The sequence below is a fragment of the Cotesia glomerata genome, linkage group LG8 (genome assembly GCF_020080835.1).
Source record: "Cotesia glomerata isolate CgM1 linkage group LG8, MPM_Cglom_v2.3, whole genome shotgun sequence".
Classification (NCBI taxonomy): Eukaryota; Metazoa; Arthropoda; class Insecta; order Hymenoptera; family Braconidae; genus Cotesia; species Cotesia glomerata.
Window position 1 is genome coordinate 7,254,542 of NC_058165.1, and position 22,840 is coordinate 7,277,381.

Consider the following 22,840-nt stretch of genomic DNA (forward strand, 5'->3'; position numbering starts at 1 on the left):
TAAATACTCTAATGACCTTTTCGATACATATTATCCTCTACATAAAATATTTCCACAGTACTTTGTGAAAATTATTTATTTATCGTAAATCGAGTTGATTGATAATTGATGCTCAATTAATTAAACGTTTTGAGCTATGAATAAACTATTCACAAATAATGTTCAATCTTTATTTCAATAAAATGCTACCACCGTGAGATAAATACTGTAGATGGAACATTTTTAACTTCCCTAATTGAGAAACTAATTGGATAATTAGTAACTTGTTGTCTTGCTTCAAGAAATTTTTCTTATCTTGAATTTTGACTTCTTGGCACAAGAGATCTTTATCTTCAGTCGATAACTATTGTTAGCTTATCCAAGAATTTATCTTCAGTCGATAATGTGAAATATGTTAATTATCGATTATTAAAACCTACAATAATTTCGTTGTCTCCAAAATCTAGAGGCTAGAGATTTTTGGTTGAAAAAAAAGTTTTCTTTTATAACTACCAACAAAATCTTAAGAAAAAAAAACTGAATTTCCATTTCAACATATTCTAAAAAATCACTAAGATTTTTTTTTAATAAAATGTAGCAATAGTACTAAAATTTGTTGGTTCTGACGGGTTTCTTGAACCAAAGCGGTAGTATCGTAAACCTATATTACTGCTAATTTCCTTCGGTGGATAATAATCTAATTAGATTAGGATTATGATATCATGTTTCACTTGTAGAATCCTTCATTATTTTTTTATTTAATAATCGGGTTTAACGTTTATTAGCTCAAGGTTCTTCAGATTGATAAATTATCAATTAAAAATTATAGAATTTTTTTATGATAAATTTTGGGCCTTCTACTTTTTTTCACTGATAGAAAAACTTTATTCAAAAGAATTCTTTCTAAGGAAATTATTTTTAGGAACTGGTTATCTTGCTTCCGGATTTTTTTTTTATTTTAAATTCTGACTTCTTGGCTCAAAAGAACTTTATCTTTGTCGATAGCTATCTTAACTTAATTCAAGAGTCTTATCTTCGGTCAATAATCTCAAATTCTTCAACTGAAGATTTTTGAAAACTAAAAACACTTTTGGTTTCTTTTTTTAATAACATCAACTCTTCACCTAATAGAAAGTTGAAAAAATCCGACAATTTTTTGACTTGGATAGGGTTCTTAACTCAAATCGATATCTTCAACCAACCTTACCACGTACCCTGATTGAAGAAAAAGAAATTCCTTCGCAGTAAAGTCGTGTCGTAGAGTGAAATTTTTTACTCATTCAATAATTTTAAGAGCAATCTTCTTGAATGAAGAAAATTGAATATCTTGCAGCAAGAGTAAAATCTTGAAGAATAGTTATTTTCGATACGCATGCGCAATGGTAGGTATTTTGGTAAGCTTGAAGTGACGTCACGAGGCTGAGAATATATTTATAATCTCATACGAATGTCATCACTTCAAGTTTATTACCAAAATACCAACCTTTGCGAATTTGTATCGAACAAAATTTTTTGTAATAGCAACGGCGAAACTCGGATTTGAGAGGATGCAAATACAATGTTATTCATTTATGAACTGTCACACGTAAATAAATGACAAACTAAAATATTAGTAAAATTGTTTACAAGAATCGACTTGTCGCCAAGATTTTTGCACGTCTCATAGCGCGAAGCGCGTGAGGTTGTGCTTTATACTCGACTCGTCAAGGTCAAGCAATTTTTTGATCTTTAAATGTCTCTATCACAACCATATTACACTTATACAATAATATAAGTAGATGTACACCGAGAAAACACTTAAATTAAACCATCTTTTACTTTCTAAAATCATTTCATATAGCTATTTTGAAAAAAAAAACGTTTTGAAAAAAATTTTACGTGGACGTCCGGATGTCACCCCATTTCGGATGTACCAACGATTACTCCCGAACAAATTGATATTTCAAGACCGGACTTTTTTTATTAGTTTTAGAATGCGATGAACTTGGTCCATATTTCATATCAGTAGCCTAGTTTACGTATTTTTTTTTAAATTGAATTTTTATTAAAATTCATTACGATACAATCGTACAAAGACAAACAAATTTTTCTTATTTATCACCTGAAAACTATGGCGCCACTTGATCAAGCTAGATTTTTTTAGATTGCGTGCGCATATGACAAAAAAAAGGGCGCTGATATTTAAAAAAAAAAATACTCTGTAAGAAATTACTTAATTATAATTTTTTTTTTTTTTAATCAATTACACAATTTTTTTTTCTTAAAAAAGGATGAGCGTTATGAGGCGTGCACTTTTGGATTTTCCAAACTTTTTTTTTTTTTTTATTCATATTCTCCCTGGTGGATGATTGTAGAAATAAACGAAACTAAATATCCTATAGTACTTTTTAGCATCCATGCGGGAATGTAGAGACAGATAGAGAGAAAGAGAGATGTCACTTATCCTTACGTGTGCGTGAAAAGTAGACTCAACTATAGATGACCAGATATCATTCATTTTACCCCTCCTAACTATAGATCGAAAATCCAAGTTTCGCGGTTGGTATTACAAAAAATATTTTCTATCAAGTAGTTCTTTTAGAATTAAATAAACTTTTTCACTAGATAAACAATTAAAATTCGTGTCCTCTAGTGCTGATTATACTAAAACATTTGAAACTAAAAATAATTTTGTTTATCTATATTTCTGAATATAGATATACAAATACATGGAGTGATCATATACTGGTACGTGATCATCTATTGGGGCTTTTACCTTAGTATAGATTTTTGTTTCCAGTAAAAGTTTTTTCATTCAAAATACTAGAAAAATCTTTTAACCTAATAGAATTTTAAATTCATAATTTTTCAAAAAGTACTAACACTTTTTTCCAGAAAGTTTGTATTAAAAAAACTAAATATTTTTTAGAAGCAATAAATTATAAAGAAAATATTTCTTTTTCTGAATTAACTTAAAAAAAATTGATTCTTCAGTAAAAATATTTTTTATTGGCTCGAAAAAATATTAATCCAGATGAAGTCTAATTCTTTGAGGAAAGAAAATTTTTTTGTGTTACTACAAAATTCTTACATAAAAATAAAACAATATAATTTTTTATAAAAATTTTTACTTCGACCAAGACTATTTTCGTCTTTCTAAATAATTTTCTTAGCTTCAATTAAACCGTTTTAATTTTTCTGTAAAGTTAGTTAATCTTTTCCGTAAAGATGGTTTTTTATTTCTAACCAAGGTAAGCTTTGCTTAAAAAAATTGATTCATACTTAACTTCAAAACTTTTTTTCTCGCGTACGTGATCAGAAAACTGACTAGAACAAACCGTTCCTCAACTTAGTAAGAAAAATACCCCAAAATACACTTTTAAGGGTTGACATTGTATAGCAATTGAACTTCCGCCATACTTGTAGCAACAACTTACCGAAATCTTTAAAACACACTGATACAAAGATTTGTTAATAATTATGAAGTTTTATTAATTGTTAATAAATAATTTTTTAACATTAAATGATTTAATAAATAATATTTGTTAATATTTAATAATTCATTTATTGAATACGATATGTTAACTGTTAATAAATATTTGTTTATATAGTTAAATAATATTTATTATGATTTATTATTAATAAATAAACAAATTATATCCAAATATATGAATTTATCGATAATTAATATATTCTTCAATCAGTGTAAGACAAGATAAAAAATTGAAAATTTTTTTATTATTTTTTTCATATTCTTTAAATGGAAAATGAAAAATTTAAGTTCTGACCTCTAAATTTAAACATCAAGGGCTTGAATTTTGGCATTCTTTGATGACAAAATTTGAAAATAATTTGGAAAAAAAGCAATTTTTTGATTATTTTGCTACACTTTAGTATATTTATAGTGTATCTTTGACCTTAAATAACTTTTAAAAGAGTCAATTTATCAAAAAATATTAAGGGACATTTTTTGTAGAGCATTTAATTTCTTTGAAAAGTATATATTGTTCTAAATTTTTGGCCTACAGTTTATCTTTCTAATCTTAAATCGGGAAGAAAAATTATTGAATCAATTAAAATTAATCAGTTTAAAAATTTTTCTACTTCAATCAAGACAGTAAAATGATTTTCTTGGGTAAGAATTTTTCTCTTGAATCAATTAAAATTTTTTTAATATCCATAAATAAGAGAATACTTCTTAAAAAATTTTAGCAATGTTATTATAAACTAAATCAACCCTGCGGGCAAGTAAATTTATTGCAATATAAAATTGAAAAATTCCTTGAATAGTTTAAAAATTTTTCCAATTCAATTTTCCCAACCCTAATAAATTTAATGAATTTAACGTGGTTTTAAATAAAAAAATTAAGAAAACGGTTGACCCTAAAGGCCATCCCTGCAACTTCCCGCTACCTCCGTACCTAAGTGCTCAACAATTCACTTATTTTTTAAGCTCTTCGAGCTCAAAAATAAAATTTTGTGTAATTTTAAGCTCTTCGAGCTCAAATAAATCGCTGTTCTGTACTTTTGAGCTCTTCGAGCTCAAAAGGCTAATGGAAGTTTTATAGAACACTATTTTTTGAATTTTCAAACCGCAATAACTTTTGAATGAATTAACCGATTTTCTCGCAGTTTATGGCATTCAACGCAGTTTTGTGAGTTCTTTAAAAAGTCTTTAAGCGTAAACTGGTCAGACTACAAATTTCATAGAAATTCTGAAAAAAAATTTTTTTCAATTTTTTTCGACAACGATATCTCACGAACAAATCAACCGATTTTGACCGGACTGGTGGCAATCGACGTGGTTTTTTGAGATTAAGAGCTGATTAGTTTTTGGAATTGATCGGTTAAACCGTTTAAAAGATATTTCAAAAAAACGAATTTTTGGAAATTTTATTTTTGAGATTTCTCAAAATTGATCAGCTCAAATTTTGTAAATTAGTATCAGAATTCTTGAGGCAAAGGAACTCTTCAGAACGCCGCTTATTTCGATCGAATCGGATGATCCGTTCAAAAGTTATGAGAGATGTACATACATACACACACACACACACACACACACACACACACACACACACACACACACACACACACACACACACACACACACACAAACACATACAAACAAACACACACACACATACAGACACGGTGACATCACCGCGGTAATAGTCAGGAAAGCTTCCTAAGACCTCAAAACGTTGAGATCTGATGAAAACTCGATTTTCGAAAAACGGGGTGAAAACAATAACTTCCCGATTTTTGAAAATTTTCAATTTTCTTAGCGGGAAGTTAAAAAAACTCTTCCCTCAAAACCAGATAAAAATTCCTACTAAAAAATAAATAAAAGTAGAGCAAGATAAAAATGATTACACGGTCAGATTTAGATAATGCCCGCCAGAAGGTGGAGGTGGTCCAGGGGGTAGCGCAAAAGCTCGAAAGTCCACAGATACATATAGAGGGACAGATAGTTTGCCAGTTGAGAGTGAAAAGGAGACTGGTTAGGCAGACACACAACATAGACAACTTTTCCACATGTTGCGCTCGACTCGAGGTTATTATAACGTGGACCGCGCAAGTCCGCCAGGACGGAGAGCCCGGGCCATCATCACCACACTCACACGCTTCTAATCTACCATGTTCGTTTAGTAACGCGGATGTCACCGTCCCTGACGCGCGTTTTATCATATCACTCTTATCGTTCCGAAAACTCACGCAGTTTTGGTTGATGGTTTTTTTGTTAATTCAATTTATCTATTATAATTAAAATTAATATTAAAGTTATAGAAAATTTATATAGAATTGTGCTGGTGTCTAAAAGTTTATAAGTTAATTGATTAATTAGTTAAGTGACTAATTGTGTGACTGATGATGATGGATTTATCAACTCGCTATTTTTAAAAAAAATAATGAAACTGTAAATTTTACTGGCAAGGTTTGTTAAAATTTTTTTTTTTTATTTTTAATTTCCATTGTAATTAAAATTTAATTTATTCGTACAAATTATCGGGCAGTTTAATTGTTCTTGGAAATTAAAACACTTGAGATTTATGAATAAAAAATTCAAGGGAATTGTGTGCAGGGTTTAAAAATAAATATTGGAATTGTTTTTCATTAAAAATAAATTTTTTTTTCAAATTAAATAAAAATTAAAATTAATAAAATTTTTAAATTATTATTATTATTTCTAAAAATATAAAAATTTCTTACAAAATTTTGAAAAAATAAAAATAATTGGCACTTGACCCATTTTAAAAAATTTTTTTAGAGAATTTACTTGAATAACTTTTATAAACTGATATCGGATCAATCGAAAATAGTCCTCGGTGTCCTGGAGATCCAGGTGAGGACAATAGTAAGTCAATTCGAATCCTCGAGTGAGAGTAAATGTAATAAAAAATTTATAAAGTTATTTTTTACAATTGTGTAACTTTATTTTCTCGGATACGTAAGATACTTTTTTTTTTTTTTTTTTTTTTTTCAAAGATGTATCACCCTTGAATTTATTAGATTAGTACTTGATGAGGGTTAAGCTAGGGTCCGCGAACTCGGGATTATAAACCGAAAAAAGGGAATTATATTGATGGGAATTTAATTCGGTGCTATTTTGGATTGGATCTAATGTGAGATCTAATGTGTGAAGTAATGATTTGGATATTCTGTTTTTTGGTGGCGATGGGGGAGGAAAAACGAAAATGAGATAAATGAGAGACATATATAAAAATATAAAACGTCAGTTGTGAGTCGTAAAAGATTTTGTTTTAACTCGTAATTTGTCATTGTCACTTTGGTGTTTGGAGCTTTTTTTCCGGAGAATTTTTAGGTGAAGAAAAGATGGTTTGTTTTAGATTTTTAAAGTGAAATTTCGGTAATTGAATTTTTTAAAATGGTTTTCGGTAATTATGTAGAAGTGGTGATAACATTTTTAGTCAGACAAGATAAAAAATTGACTTGTCAATTTTATTTTCTTCAAATCTTTTATCAATGATTCATTATTTTATACCTTTAGAATCAATTATTTTTTAAAAAATAATCCATTGAAAAATTGTAGCTTTTTTTTTTTGGTAATTAACATGATCATTATTAATCCACAAAATTTTTTTCTTTTTTAATTATAAAATACAATTATGATAATTCAGTAGCACATTTCATCCTTTTTAGAAAAAATTTTTTAAAAAGAAAATTGCTGATCGTAACTACAAAAAATTTTTTAGCTTAAAATTCGATAATTAGATTCATGTTTTATTTCCAAAAAAAAAAAAAAAAAAGGGTTTCACTACGACGAATTCACAATAGATATGAATTTTATTCCCAATTAATAAATTGTGAAATAATTTTTGGATTTAAAAATTTTTCAAAATAAAATTTTGACTTTTGATAAAAAATTTTACAATGATGTATTTATTTCTCCACATTGATATATTTTATTAATTTTAAACGTCAAAATTATAATTTCCAAAAAAGAATTTACCACCAATTGCTGTGTATAAAAACTTCGGAAAATAAGTAAAATTGTTACTCCCATGTTTTTAAAAGTATCCATCTAAAATTATGAAAATTTCAACAATTAATCTGCCGAGAAAAAATTTTTTTTTAAATCTTTCCACTTTCGATCCGCAAACCAAAAAAAATATTAATATTAACAAAATAAATGCATGCCTCTAAATTTAATATCAAATTTTCAACTTAGAATTTTTCAAATTCATGAAATTTGATTTTTTGAAAATCGAACCAGTCTTAATCTTCAATCAACCAAAGAGTAGAAAATATCGAAAAAAAATCCTAATTTCTTAATTTTTCGATTTCTTATTATCAAAAATCAGTTTCACCCGATTTTTATAAAATTTATTTTTTTTTTCAAAAATCAAAAAAATTTTCCTGTCTGTTTAGTTCAAGAAATTCGTCAATAATCATAAAAAATTCTGGATTATTAATCATTGATTATAATACAATTTATAAATAACATGACTAAAAAAAATAAAAAATATAAACCCTCTGACTAATTAACCGTCGACATCGAATAAAGATAACTCGAATCATAAAGCATGTGTTGACAGAGCAAATAAATAAATAAATAAATAGCAAATATAGGTCATAGTACTCACTAATGACTAATAAATGTATAGTAAGGGTAAGAAAGTAATACGTGACCTGGAAGTATATTTATATTAATGAAATATAATACAAAGTACTTAAGATCAAAGTACAAATTTCTTGATCGCGAGCGAAACACGGAAACCGGGAAAGGGAGACATTGAAACGATTGGTAATTACGTTGTACCCAAACCGTCATCAGTAAGGGAAGTAATTGGAACAGAGTCTCTCTGTAAGCTTTCTGCTACCCACATACACCGTTACAAACCGCCCTTTAACTTACGCAACTATTAAACACAAATTACTCTAAAATTGTTATTATTGTAATTTAGTAAACGAATGTTATTTTTGGTATTCAAATGATTTGTTGCTTAAAAGAATAAAATTTATTTTATCCCATTGAACTTTTTTAAGAAAACAAATAAACTGTTCTAGCAAAATATCTTAATTTTAAGTTTTTGATTCCAATGTTATAAATTTTAGAGGGAAGATAGGGTAAAGGCTTCAAATATTGTCCAGTTTAGATAAAATGAACATGAATACATACTAGGGTGTTTCAAAAAAAAAAAAAAAAATTTTTTTTTTTAATGGTGTTGAAAAGTTGAAAGTACATTTAGAAACAAAAATTTTGGCGCCTATTAGAGCCCTTAATATTAATATTAAGGTTTGCCTCAATTCATTTGTAATTTTTCTATTTAAATAACACGAGAAAACTTTTTTTTTATTTTTGAATTTTAATTACTTCGGAATGGCTTGTTTACGCAATATCCCAGAGAGAGGTCTTATAAGAAATTTCACGCTCTACAAAAAACGTCTGAAGGTCAAAGATCCTCAGATCAACCGTTTCAAAGATATTGTCTCAAACAAATATAAATAATGCTGTGAAGCGGGAAAGAATAGGAGTTACGGTAATTATTACGTGAAGCGTTCCACATTCACGTAACAGGATATTGGTAGGAAGGGATTGAGAAAGGAATGTGGAGAGGATAATCTTAATGTGAGTTTATAGAATATGCGAGAAAAAATTATTAGATAGCTCGGACTGGGATTCGAACCCAGAACCTTCCGAAGACATGTCGGCTACTCTACTATTTGAGCTATCCGGTCTATACTAAATTTCCATTCGCTTATTCTATATACATTAAGCCACACCGTCCATCTTACGGCAAGCATTTTTTACAAATATAAATAATGCTGTGAAGCGGGAAAGAATAATAACGCAATCAAAAATAACACCAATCAAAAATTTCAAATATTTTCCAATAAAATTGCAAAAAAATATCATACTTTATATTGATATTGTTTTTTTTTTGTAAAATCAATTGAATTGTGTTAATTTGAGATTTTAATTTTTTTTTTACTTATTTACTCCATACGTAACTCACAAAAAGTACAAATACATAAATATAATGGTTAAAATTATCAAACAAATGATTTTTGGGTCTCTTTTATAACAAATTAATTTTATATTTCATAAAGTTTATAAATTTTTGTAAGATGAAAATGTAAAGCTCCTGATCACACTAACTAAACAAACACTCATCATTGTATTTTCTTAAAAATGTTAAAAAAATTATAAATATATTAAATCAATTCAATCAACTATAAAATTTGATTAATTTTTTTCATTTAAAAAATATTGAATGAGCTTTATTCAGCTCCGTCGATAAAAGTAGTATATTCGTTTGATTTGAGTAATGTAGTTAGTAAGCTCTGTGTTGGTAAGCTTGGTCGTTCAGTAACAATTTCTCTTTGTTGCTCTGCTTTCAATGCTTTGTTCCATCTTCTCGTCATTGTCTTTCTTTATTGATACTGATTGTTATTTAAATTCGTTATATTATTAATTTAATTTGCCTATAATTAAAATATATAAGTTATAAATTTTATGATCACAATGGTGAAAACAGTGTACTTGATTGGTGATGTATTAAGTGAATTTGGTGGAAAAAAATTACCTTCATTGAAAGAGGTTATGTCACTTTTATTTTATTATCTCAAAACGAAAAATTTTTCAGTGAAAGAAAGCATATCAACCACTGTCGACAAAGTTTTCAAAATTTGGTGTGTGGCACAAATCCCGACAAGAGAGAAAAGATCTGCTTTTTTAAAACTAACCTCAAATCACAATCGATGGAGGAATTTACAAAAAAACTGTAAGAGGAAAAAGTCAAAATCTCAAAAAAAGAATGAATCCCTTTTTCGGGACGAATTAAATAAACTATTTGATATAGCTCATGCTGATGTGCTAAATTTACTGGATAAGGAAAAAAGATTATTTTATTTGGGACAAAAATCTTCCAGTCGACGTGGTTTTATTTCATATAATTCTCAACCAATTCCAGAAGATGTTGAAGATATGGTGTTGATGTAAGCGATGAAAATAATAACTACAATAATAGTGATAACAATATTGGAGAGAACATTGATATCAATTATAATAACAATAATGATAGTGGTATATTTGATGTCGGAGGTTCGGTAATGACAATGTTAACTATTCTTGTACAGTTGAGACTGATAATGTTGTTAATCATGAAATATCAAGTCAAACAACTAAGTTATCCCAGAAATCTTTGGAAAGTAATACTTCTCGTATAATCTCTGATTATGAAGATGAAATTCCAAAACAACAAGTTCCTAAAATTGATCTAATGACACCAGAACTTGCTGCGGCTTTGGATAGAGCTAATGTGAGTAGTAGGTCGGCGACTTACATTTTTGCTGTTTTATTATCTAGCCTAAATATTGATTGTGCAAGCGTAAACTTCAGTCATTTGACTATTCACCGAGCACGGGAAAAATTTCGCAAAGAAGCGACGTTAAATCTGAAAACTAATTTGGAAACTGATAATTATGTGCTACATTTTGATGTAAAACTGTTGTCAGATATTACAGGTATAGAACAAGTTCACTGGCTTCCTATTATTTTATCATCATCAGGTAAATTTCAACTGTTAGGAGTCCCCAAACTAGAATCTGGAACTAGACAAAATCAAGCTTCAGCTATTATTACAACAGTAAAATAATGGAATATTAATACTGATAACATCAAAGCATTGTGTTCTGATACTACAGCGTCAAATACGCTGTAGTATTTTGGAAGTTATAACACCAATCAAAGATGAAATTTTGAAATTCGTTAATAATCAAATAGAAGTAAAATTTTTTAATCCAGCGCTAAAGAATTATCAACTGATGTTAAAGTGAAACATGAAAATTTATGAAGTTCCGTATAATCATCCATTTTACACTTAATAATTAACCCCGTTGTAAATAAAAATATTGGAAATCAATTTTACATGATTATTACACGCTTAATCATCATTAACGATTACAATTGCATTTGTAAAATATTTTGTAACTTTTAATTCACATCAGTTGATAATAATTAATGTTCTTTACTTTGAGGTTGCAATGTAATTAATTTTATTTTGACTTTGAACTTTTTTTGTAGATGGATCATTGTCGTGACGATTACCGTGAACTCCTGCAATTATCATCGATATTTTTGAGTGCTACTACCACAAATATTACATTTATGCGTCCTGGAGCCGTCCATCATGCAAGGTGGATGGCTAAAACAATATCAATATAAAGTATGATTTTTTTATGCAATTTTATTGGAAAATATTTGAAATTTTTGATTGGTGTTATTTTTGATTGCAAATATCTTTGAAACGGTTGATCTGAGGAACTTTGACCTTCAAACGTTTTTTGTAGAACGTGAAATTTCCTATAAGACCTTTCTCTGGGATATTGCGTAAACAAGCCATTCTGAAGTAATTAAAATTCAAAAATAAAAAAAAAGTTTTCTCGTGTTATTTAAATAGAAAAATTACAAATGAATTGAGGCAAACCTTAATATCAATATTAAGGGCTCTAATAGGCGCCAAAATTTTTGTTTTTAAATGTACTTTCAACTTTTCAACACCATTAAAAAAAAAAAAATTTTTTTTTTTTTTAAACACCCTAATGTATGTATGTAGGTGTGTGTCCGTGTCCGTCCGTCCGTCCGTCCGTCCGTCCGTCCGTCCGTCCGTGTGTGTGTGTGTGTGTGTGTGTGTGTGTGTGTGTGTAAGTATGTAAACCTCTCATAACTTTTGAATGGCTCGACCGATTCGATCGCGGTTGGCGCCATTCGAAAGGGCTTGTCCAAACTTAGATTTTGGATACAATTTGGATCGATTCGGACCGATAGATTTCGAAAAATCTAAAAAAAACTGTAAAAAAAAATTTTTTCAAAAGTGGTTTTTTTGGAATAACTTTCGAACGGCTTTATCGATCAACTCCAAAAACTAATTAGATCTTAACCTTAAAAAATCACGTCGATCGCCGCTAATCCGCTCAAAATCGGTTGATTTGTTCGAGAGATATCGTGCAGGAAAGAAAACCCAAAAAAGTGTTTTTTCGGAATTACTTCGAAATTTCTTGTTTGATCAATTCAAACTTAAAGATTTTTCATAAAGCTTAAAAACTGCGTCGAATGCCGCCAACCGCGTAAAAATCGGTTCATTCATTCAAAAGTTATTGCGGTTTGAAAACTCAAAAAATAGTGTTTCATCAACCTTCTATCAAACTTTTGAGCTTGAAGAGCTCAAAAGCATATTCAAGTTATCTTTTTGAGCTCGGAGAGCTCAAAACAACATATAAATTGTATTTTTGAGCTCGAAGAGCTCAAAATCGTCGTAAATGCAATTTTAAGCGCCCAGGTATGGAATTAGCGGGAAGTTGCAGGGATGGCCTTCAGGGTCAACTGTTTTCCTAATATTTTTTATATACGATATAACCAGTCTTGTCTCTTCTCTAACTGCTGCAATTTTATACGAATCTCAATAAAACATAACATATTCATTCTTAGAACGATTTCCGAGGTTAAGTTCGAAGATGAGCTAAATCGGTCGATTAGTTTAGAATTAAATAGTATAGGTCAGCAATTTGAATTCTTTAAAATATTCAATAATTGGTATTTTCATTGTTTCTTTGCAAAATTATTCAATGCGATAACATAAAAAATTTTTATCGATTGCATCTAAAATCTTGATAAATGAATTTTAATTTGCATATCTATAGATATACGATATAGATATAGATATTTATGGGTATAATCATCGGTCTAGGCCAAAAATTATCTACTTTCTCTGGCTATCTAATGAAATTTTACTTTTGCATTCGTTTTATAGTAGATAATTATTTTATTAATAATTTGGAAATTACCATTTTAGTCATGATAAAATATACACGGATCAAAATTGTACTGTCTATTGATTACTTCAGATGTACACTATTTATTTAGGCATTTGAACGATGTACCTGGTGTACGTAGACGTATTTTTTTTTGTGTACGATCCTAGTAGTTTTTTTTATTCATTATGAAATCTGCTTCCATTCCGGCTGCTGAATGGCCTTTTTTGTTATTACAACTGTATATATATATTCATGTGCATGCTAAAATTTTTATTTAAAGTACAGTCGAGTCTCGTTATAAGTCCTATTTGTTTTCTTTTTTTTTTTAATCAGACTCGCGTTAATTTGAGAGTGACTTTACTTGGACTCATAACGAGATTCGGCTGTATAATTAAAAATTACTAAATTTTTCTTGATCGATTTGAGATGCTACCTGGTCAATATTTGGTTCCATCACTCTAGATTAATAAATTTATTTGATCCTGGAGCCTTAGCACCCTTAAGACTATCAACAAAGCTTAAAGTTAATTATTCGCAAGTACATATTTAATACAGTGCTTATATTACATTTTTAAGTAATATTAAACAATAGTAATCATATTTATCACATTGATTACGAAATAAAAAGCACCATTCGGCCAGATTCGATATGCAAAGGTAGATTTTTCAATTTAAGCACATAGTATTGGTTAAAATACATGATGCGACCTTTAAAACGTTTATAAAATTTATAAATATAAGGGAACTTATACATTTAATAATGAAAATTGTAACTTATTCTATGAGCTATAACATCAATTTTACGGAATTTTGATGCAATAAGTTATGCAGTAGTTATTCAAGGATAATGACATTAAAATAATTATTTTTCATATTTTCGTTGATTTTAGAAATTGTAAAAAAAATAAAAAAATGATTAAAAAAGAAAGTATCAAAAGGTAAAATGAACTTTAAAGTTAAATTGCTAAAATTTAATCATCAATTATGGTTTTTAAGTTATTTGGGAAAATCTCGCAAATTTTGATTATCACGAAAATGAAAAAATTCTTCAAATATTCACAAATTTGGAACTAATGGACTGATTCGGCCCATTTTCAAACTTGACCGAGATTTTTGTTATAGAATAAATATATTGATTTTTATCGAGATCCGTCAAGAATTGCAGCCATAATCACATAGTCGCATAGTTGAATATAATTTTGAAGAGGGTAATTGTCTTGAGTCAAGACGAAAAATTCTTGAATAGGGATGGAAACATAAGCTGAAGAATCGATTCTTGATTCCGATTCTTTTTTCAGAAATTTCGATTCTCAGAATCGATTAATCAATTTCAAGAATCGATTCTTTTAAATAATCGATTCTGAGTAAGGTAAAAGCCCCAATAGATGATCACGTACCAGTATGTGATCACTCCATGTATCTGTATATCTATATTCACAAATATAAGTATACAAATACATGGAGTGATCATATACTGGTACATGATCATCTATTGGGGCTTTAACCTTAAATGTTTTTTTTTTAAATTAAAATTTTTTTAATTTTAAGAATAAAACTAGTACAATAAGGTAAAAGGTACAATAAAATGCAAATTTATAAAATATTATGTTTTATTAAAAAAGTAACCCGTGTAAAAAAAATCGTCTTTAAAGTGTCTTAAAATTGCTGTTTGTTCAAGATCCTAAACCTGACACAAACCAAGACTGTTTTAAGACTCTTTTAAGATGCAAAAAAAAATTCCAAGAGCCGATTTTTGAAATTTGGTTCTTGAATTCATTATGAAAATTAATTTTTAGACATTTTTTAGACAATTTTGCGAGTTTTTAACCGCAACATTTTTGAGTACGCTCTTTTCAAATTGAATTTGAAATTGTTGAAAAATTATTATCCCACAATTTCAAGACTTTTTTAAGACGCTCCATTTTAATGTTCCAGGGCTCTGTTGCTGTGAGCTTATCTTAAAATAGTCTCTAAATTTTTTTTAAGATTTTTTTAATCTCTCAAAGAGATAGCTGTTCTAAGATAGCTCTTCGAGCTTAAAAGTCTGATGGAAGTTTCATAGAACACAATTTTTTGAATTTCTAAGCCGCAATAACCTTTGAATGAGCCAAACGATTTTTTCGCAGCTTACGGTAATTAACGCAGTTTTTAGGGCTCTTTTAAGAAGCTTAGAGCACGAACTCGTCAGACTAAAAATTTCATAAAAATTCTAAAGAAAACTTTTTCTTCAATTTGTTTCGACAACGATATCTCACGAACGAATCAACCGACTTTGACCAGACTGGTGACAATCAACGTGGTTTTTCAAGGTTAAGAGCTGAGTAGTTTTTGGAATCGATCAGTCGAGCCGTTTAGAAGTTATTCCAAAAAAACATTTTTGGAAAATTCTATTTTTGAGATTTCTCAAAATCTAGTGAACTGAATCGATTCAAATTTTCACGAAATTTAATGGCAATGATGCTCTTTAGGTCGCCACCTATCTCGATCCGATCGGCCGAGCCGTTCAAAAGTTATAAGAGGTTTACAGGTTTACATACATACACACATACACACGCACACACTCACACACATATACATACAGACAGGCACCATCGCGGGAATAGTCGGGGAAGCTTCTTAGGACCTTAAGGTAGTACCCTCGCCAAAGTCGTTTTCTTAGGATTTTTTTTAAATTTTGGTAGATTAATGTTCATATAATTCTGCGTCGATTGGCGCAATTTGAGAATTTTTTACCATCTAGTTTCCGAGATATTTAATTTTGAAGTTTGAGTTTTGAACGCTCTTATACATTACGGTTTACAGGATATCGAAAAATTTACCTACAAACATTTTTATATCTTAGAAACTTTTCTTAGGATCTTTTTAAAAAAAACTAGAGTAACGTTAACTAACAACTAAACAATTTAAAAAAAAAAATTCATTGATAATTACCACACAGTTTCAGAGATATTTATTAATAAGTAATGAAAAATTTACCAGACTTTAACTGAGGAGGGGATACGTTAATAAAGCTGTGGCAACAGCGCAAGTTTTGTTAGCCGCGAAAGAAGTATGAGACGCGCATGCGCTGACAAATTTGAAAAGTTTAATTTACGTTAGGTGTAATATTATAGTTATTAATTTTATTTATTTAAAAAAAAACTATGATTATTTCATGAAAATAAGTATTTTTTTATGATACTAAAGTTACCCAACATTTTTAATTTTTGACTTTTTTAATAATTAAATTAGAAAAAAAAATTTTTTATATTGCATTTACAGTTTTTGAAGTTTTTTCAAGTTAAATTTCTTTTTTATTTTTTTATAATCATTTTTTCAATAAAAAAAAATTCTAAAAATTTTTAAATGTCGGCTGAATTAATTTTCATTTTTTTTTATATTTATTAAAAATTCGAAAAGTTAACAATTTTAATATAATAATATATATTAATCTTTCAATGTATGTAAATAAATAAATAAACGCATGTATCAAAACAGAGGTAAGTCTACAGCCAGTCCAAAACACTACAGTATAACCACTATAAAATATCTTAACGCTCACGCAGTGTTGCCAGACTTTTCAAACGATCAGTATCTCCTTTGTGATTGGCTGAAATAAGTACATAAACAGCAAAAAGTTTTAGGCTTGTCAATAATGGCTATCTGGTATGTGTACCGTACACTCTGGCATAAACTTTTGACGACGGAAGTCGCGAGGGTAATACCTTAATAAAACGTCGAGATCTGATGAAAACTCAATTTTTTAAAAACGGTGTAAAAACAATAACTTCCCGATTTTCGAAAATTTTTAATTTTGCTGGCGGGAAGTTAAAAAAAAATAAAAAAAAAAAGGAAGGTAAGAAAACGATGCGAGCGCAAAGAGAGCGCTAAATTTAAAATATTTTCACAATGAAATATATAATTACTTTGGACCATTTTTTATTCAATATATTGATGCTATAGTGTCATTACTCCGGCATTAAAATAAATTATAGACTCGATCACTAAGAATCGATTCTAGATCGATTCTGATAGCTGGGAATCGAGTCTAAATAATCGAGTTTTTTGACCACAGAATCGATTCTCAGGTAGAATCGGAATCGATTTTACCACCCCTATTCTTGAATCAAGTAAAATTTCCTTAAATCAAGAATTTTTCTACTCAAATCAAGAATATTAAATTCTTCAAAATTATGTACTTGATTCAAGAACATTTTTTTTTCTGTGTGATAAGGCCGGTTCTATCATGTATATAAACTTTTGAGCTGATCCTATTTTTCGGTATAACTCAACAAAATAAACAACATATTAGAGGAAAATTTTATGTAAATTCCAACATGAATGCCTCTGCAACAGGCAGGTTTGCTAAAGCAAGCATCGAGGAATTCTTTGAAATGATCAATTGCCGTGACCTCGACGAAAAGGTACTTTGCCATAACTTCTTACCTAAAAAAGTCGTATTTTAGAAAAGAAATACGATAAAAATTTAAACTCATAATAAGATGATTGACTTTTAAATTTTAAATTTGCATTTATTATCAAAGTTTCATTACTCTTCGATGTATTTCAATTAAAACGTATTTAGGTAATAATTTTTAAATAATTACGAAGGCCCTAAAAATAGTCAAAAAATTGAGTTACGTCAGAGTACTCTCGAAATAAAAAACTTATTTATTGTGTAGTTGATATATTGGAACTTTATTTACATATAGATGAATAACTATTTTATTAATTATGTTTTTTTTTTATCAATAGATTTTACTTTCAGGACCTGGCTATCCAATGCCGGCTAGAAAAGGTCTTCTTGCTCCGCAAAACACATTCCTCGATACTATCGCAACACGTTTCGATGGAACTCGTAAGTTTATTTTCTTTTTTAATTATTTTTTTATTTAAGAAAGTTTGAGTTTAATTAAAAAAAAAATGTTAGGACAAAATAAAAGACTATTTTTGAATTATTTAATAAGATAATAAATAAGACTAATAAACATTTTAAAAATTATTAAAGTAAAATATAGTTTTACAGCAAACTAAATTAAAAATTTTTTTAAGAAGAAAACAATTTTACTTTAACCGAAGAAATGTTGACTGATTTTGAATAAATTTAAAATATCAATCGAGTAATTAACAAAAAATTTAATATTATTGTAAAGAAAGCGTAGACTGTTTGATGGAAATTTTGTAAATATTTTAAAAAATATCTTAAAAAACACTCAATCCCATTTTTTTACAATAAAATGGATCTTCGTGTTAATCACTCAATTCATACTTTAAACTTATTCAAAACCATTAAAAATTATTTTGTTGAAACGTTTGAGAAAATCACTATCGTAGTTTTCAAAAATTTTTTCTACATTCTATTTAAAAGATAGTTCAATATTGGTTAAAAAAGTTCAGTATTTTATAATTAGTATCTAAAATTTGAAGAATTATACAATTTTCAATTTAAAAAAAGATTTTAGTTATTATCTCTTATATTTATATAAAAAAAACTATTGTAATTGTATGTGAGCTATTCTTACAAAAAAATCATCAGATTGAGATATCATATTTTTTCTCCGTATTTTACTTTCTGGAGGGTTGAAAAAAAAATTGATCTGATTATCCTAACTATAGATCATCTTGTATAAAAAACAATTTTTTTTCTATTAAGACTGATAGAAAAAATATACCTAAATTTTTATTACTTATTAAAAAAGTTAAAAAAAAAGACGTAAAAATTTTTTTCAATAAAATTTGGGCAAAAAATGACTAAATAGCTGAGAAAAAAAATTTTATATTTGAAACCTCTTGCAGCAAGAGGGATTTAGGATGCTCACTAAAATGTAAATGCGTGAAAAGCAAACTCAGTTGGTATGTAATGCAGTGAGCGTGTACGTACGCCTGAGTTGACTTTCAAAGGAGGATAATAGCCCTAGTAGGCCGTGGGTTGAAGGTTGAAGGAAACGTCCCTCGTGTTGATACGTTAGGGTTCCCTTTTCTCCCTTTCGGACGAACTAAAACTAAAACTCGTAGACGATCTCGGCACCCTTTTGCTTTTCCTTTCACTTCCATTCGGTTATCCGGAAACTACGGAAATTTATTTGCCACCAGGCGATGGTTGGACAACGAAGACGCCGTACAACTCAGGAAAATCGTATTGTAAGTTCGTAGATTAGTTGTTATATACACGGGAAAACGTATTTCCACGGGCAACTACATGGTTACTGAGTATAACTTTGTTCTGAGAGGGTTTCAATGACCTTTTTTCCTTACTTCTTCACCTAAACTCTCTTTATTGTTAATTTTTACGTCATCATTTTAATTACACAGACATTTATCTTGTTTTCGGCTAACAATACTTTAATACTTTAATTATTAATGGAAAATTGTTGTTGTTTCATAAATAATAAACAACCATTTAGTTATTAGTTATTTTTTCTTATTTATTCTCAAAACATCATTAAACTCGATGCCAGAAGCATTGTGTACTTTAAATCCAGGTCAAATCAAAATGGCGGCAACTTTAATGTCACTCACAATTTTTACGAGCAAGTTAAAATTTTTTCGAAGGTCAAGGAAATATTGATTAGTGAGTTTTAGAAAATATGAGTGTGAATTTTGAAAAATATATGCTTTTTTTTATTTTATGAAGCTACAATAAAAAGAAATTGAGGTTTGAAACTTTATTGTGACAAATGGCGGCTATGTTCATCAAAATGGCGGCTTTTATGTCACTTCGAATTTTAAGAAGCCCATGAAAATTTTTTGGAGGGTTAGGAAATCGTATATTAAGAATTTTTATACAATCTAAGTTTTTTATTTTTGAGGTAGAAGACGACCGTGGAAGGCTAAAAAATGTAACATTTTAAATAATTTTTTTCAGGCTCTGGTATAAGATATCACAATGATTTTTTAAAACTTTTATTTGGAGCCTATAAAATACAAAAATTTTTAGTTTTTTTTTTAATTTTAATTTTTTAACAACTATCCAGGGGGCGCCAATGTCGAGTTAAAAAATGGTGCATATTTGAAAAAAATTTTAAAAAGATACTCCTGTTTTTCTTTTCTGTTGAAAAAAAATGTTGTAATTAACTTTTTTTGGCAAAATGTGTGGTAAATCGGCTTACAAAACATCTCAACAAACAAAACAAAACCAAAAACATTGAAATCGATCGAGTAGTTTCGCTATTTAGAGCGCAAGCACATTTTTACGAATTTCATTATGTTAGAATTCGAATTTTCGAAAAAAAAAATTTTGGTTGTGACGTTTAAAAGTATAAGGATTGAGAAAATGCAAAAATAAAATCAATTTTAAAATTAAAAATAAAAAAAAAATTAAAAATAAAAAAAAATTAAAAATTTTCAATTTACGAGGTGTTCATCTACCTGAAAAAGAAAATTATTAATTTTTTTTTCATTTTGCTGAGCTTTAGATCGAAAAACTAGTTTTTAATTTTTTGTTTAAAAAATGGAGTCAATTTTCGTCAAAATGGCGTCAAATGTACTTTAAATTTTCTAAAGTTTGTAGAAATATAAATGTTTTTGGATAATTCATTTTGGATTAATTAATAAACATAAAAAGTATTAATTTCAAAGGATTTAATAAAATATTTTAATAAAAGCAAAATTAAGAAATAAACTTATTATCATAAGCTTTTGAAAAAAAATTTTATCTAAGCTCTTACTTACTATTTAGCCACACATTACATTAGCATATAATCTCCTTGTATTAATTAATATGTAGAGTAATCTGTCTTTAGAGTATTAAAAAGCTACCAGACGTTTTAATGCCACAAAGAACAAAGAAATATTTTTAATTAAAAAATTTCGTTATTTACTTTGTTCTGGGTTTAAATTTGTATGTATCGAGTAATTTGTAAAATGTAGACAGATTAAATTATTCGGATAAATCGGCTGTCATCTGGGATGAGAGCTAAATAAAATTGGAGGGTAAGCTTCGTTGGAAAAAATTTAAAAAAGGGAGTCGAGTCGAGCCGAGTGGAATAAAGGGGATATTGATGGAAAAACTCCCCGAGTAAAAAAGTTTAGATGGACATGTCTATAAGGGTAAACGGGCATGCTAAAATACTATTGACGCACTATCTGCTATTGTACGGCATTCCAGAATTCCTGTCCTTGCTTTTTTAGGCAGGTACAAAAAAAAGAAAATAAATTTATACTACGAATTTTTTTTTTTTTTTTAATTGTGTGATGAATAATCGGGGAAGGACATCAGTGTGAAAAAAGTAATTTGTCAACTTCAAGTGCTTTCAAAAACTCAATGCAGTTGGAGCTCAAACTAATGCAGTTGCTTGCGTTTTTTTGACACCTTCATTTTTTTATGATCGAGCGAGTGTGTGATTATTTTTATAAAAAATGGCTATTTTTTTTAAATTATAATTTTAAAAGCTTAAGGCAGTATCCTAAAAAATCCTTAAATTCTTTAAATGTCTCTTTGTTTTAGTGTCATTAAATTTTAATTGATTAAATATTTAAATAATATTTTAGGTACAATTGAAAAAATTTTAGCTTAAGGCAACACTTTACTTTTTAGAGTTTGTTAGGCTTAAAAGTCCGCTTTTGAATTACATTCAAAAATTTTAATTATATATTTTATGCCTTTTTAACCTACAAAAACCCAATTTGAAACCACATCTTGATTAGTAGGTGTTTGCGTTGATGTTAAATTTTCAAAAATGGGCCATTGAAAATAGAAAATTTTTGGGTTAAATACATCACTAGCAATCGACTAAACAAGATTTTTTAATTTACACAAAATATAACAGAACGGTGGCAAATAAACGAAAAAAGGAAAAAATTGCAGGTCTATTTTTCCACTGGTTTTTGCAAAAAAAAAATAGTAAAAATAAAAAATTTTAACATTCCTAGCTTACCCAATTGATACAAGTATACAGAATATGTAGTTAAAATTTCATAACGATCGATTTTGTAGTTTCCAAAATTTAGTACCAAGCAATCTAAAAGCGTGATTCTGAGAAAAACGCGTTCAAAGTTATTTAAAACTAATTAAGGGGGGCGATACATGTAAATGCCTTAATTTTTACCGTTTTTTAAGGACATTTTAAACTGAGAAGGAATACTTGAATCATTTTGAAATTTTGTAGGGTTATTTATTATATATTAAAGTACAAGTAAAAATTTTTTTTTTATTTTTTTTTTTCAAAATGGCCGCCGTAAAAATGAATCTGCCGAGACCCTCTTGAAAAAAGACATCAATTTGCGAGCGTTCTCACTTCTCGTACGGTAATCTGAAATTAAAAAAATTAGTTTGTACGTGTTTATAAAACATATATCTTCTAGTTAAACCAAAAAAAAATCAAAAAAGTAAAAAAAATCGTAATTTGGCACACCTCAGAAAAAAAAATTTGATTTTTCTCATTTTATCAATGGTTTTTTGGTAAAAAGGGTTAATTTTTGAAAATTTTTTTGGAATATTTGAGGTTTAACTAGAAGCTATTACTATAAAGTAGACGTGTAAAAAATTTCATTGGAATCGGTTGAGAACTTTTTGAGTTATCCCGCCCGCAAATTTAAAAAAAGTCGTTTCGAGAAAAACGCGTTTCAAGTTTTGACACACAGAAACTATATGATTACAGTGACTTACCGATTAATCAGCGATTCC

General features: G+C 28.4%; 1 protein-coding gene and 1 long non-coding RNA gene across 4 annotated transcripts in view; one reads left to right on the forward strand and one right to left on the reverse strand.

The window, feature by feature from the left end:
* Positions 1 to 2,716: 2,716 nt before the first annotated feature.
* On the reverse strand, positions 2,717 to 22,795 carry LOC123270234. Its single transcript, XR_006510543.1, has 3 exons — positions 22,222 to 22,795; positions 9,796 to 9,802; positions 2,717 to 2,734 (listed from the first exon to the last, which is right to left on the reverse strand). It is a non-coding gene; the product is annotated as an uncharacterized LOC123270234 (long non-coding RNA).
* LOC123270218 (potassium voltage-gated channel subfamily H member 8) overlaps positions 5,602 to 22,840 on the forward strand; it is an 80,008-nt gene continuing 62,769 nt past the window's right edge. For 2 of the 3 annotated variants that reach the window (XM_044736181.1, XM_044736184.1), the window contains exons 1-2: positions 5,602 to 5,893; positions 17,984 to 18,073. In XM_044736181.1, the coding sequence (XP_044592116.1) occupies positions 17,998 to 18,073 (76 nt within the window). In that variant the 5' untranslated portion in view covers positions 5,602 to 5,893; positions 17,984 to 17,997. Of the gene's footprint in view, positions 5,894 to 17,970; positions 18,074 to 22,840 lie in introns of all 3 variants that reach the window. The other variant, XM_044736183.1, reaches the window with a different exon arrangement.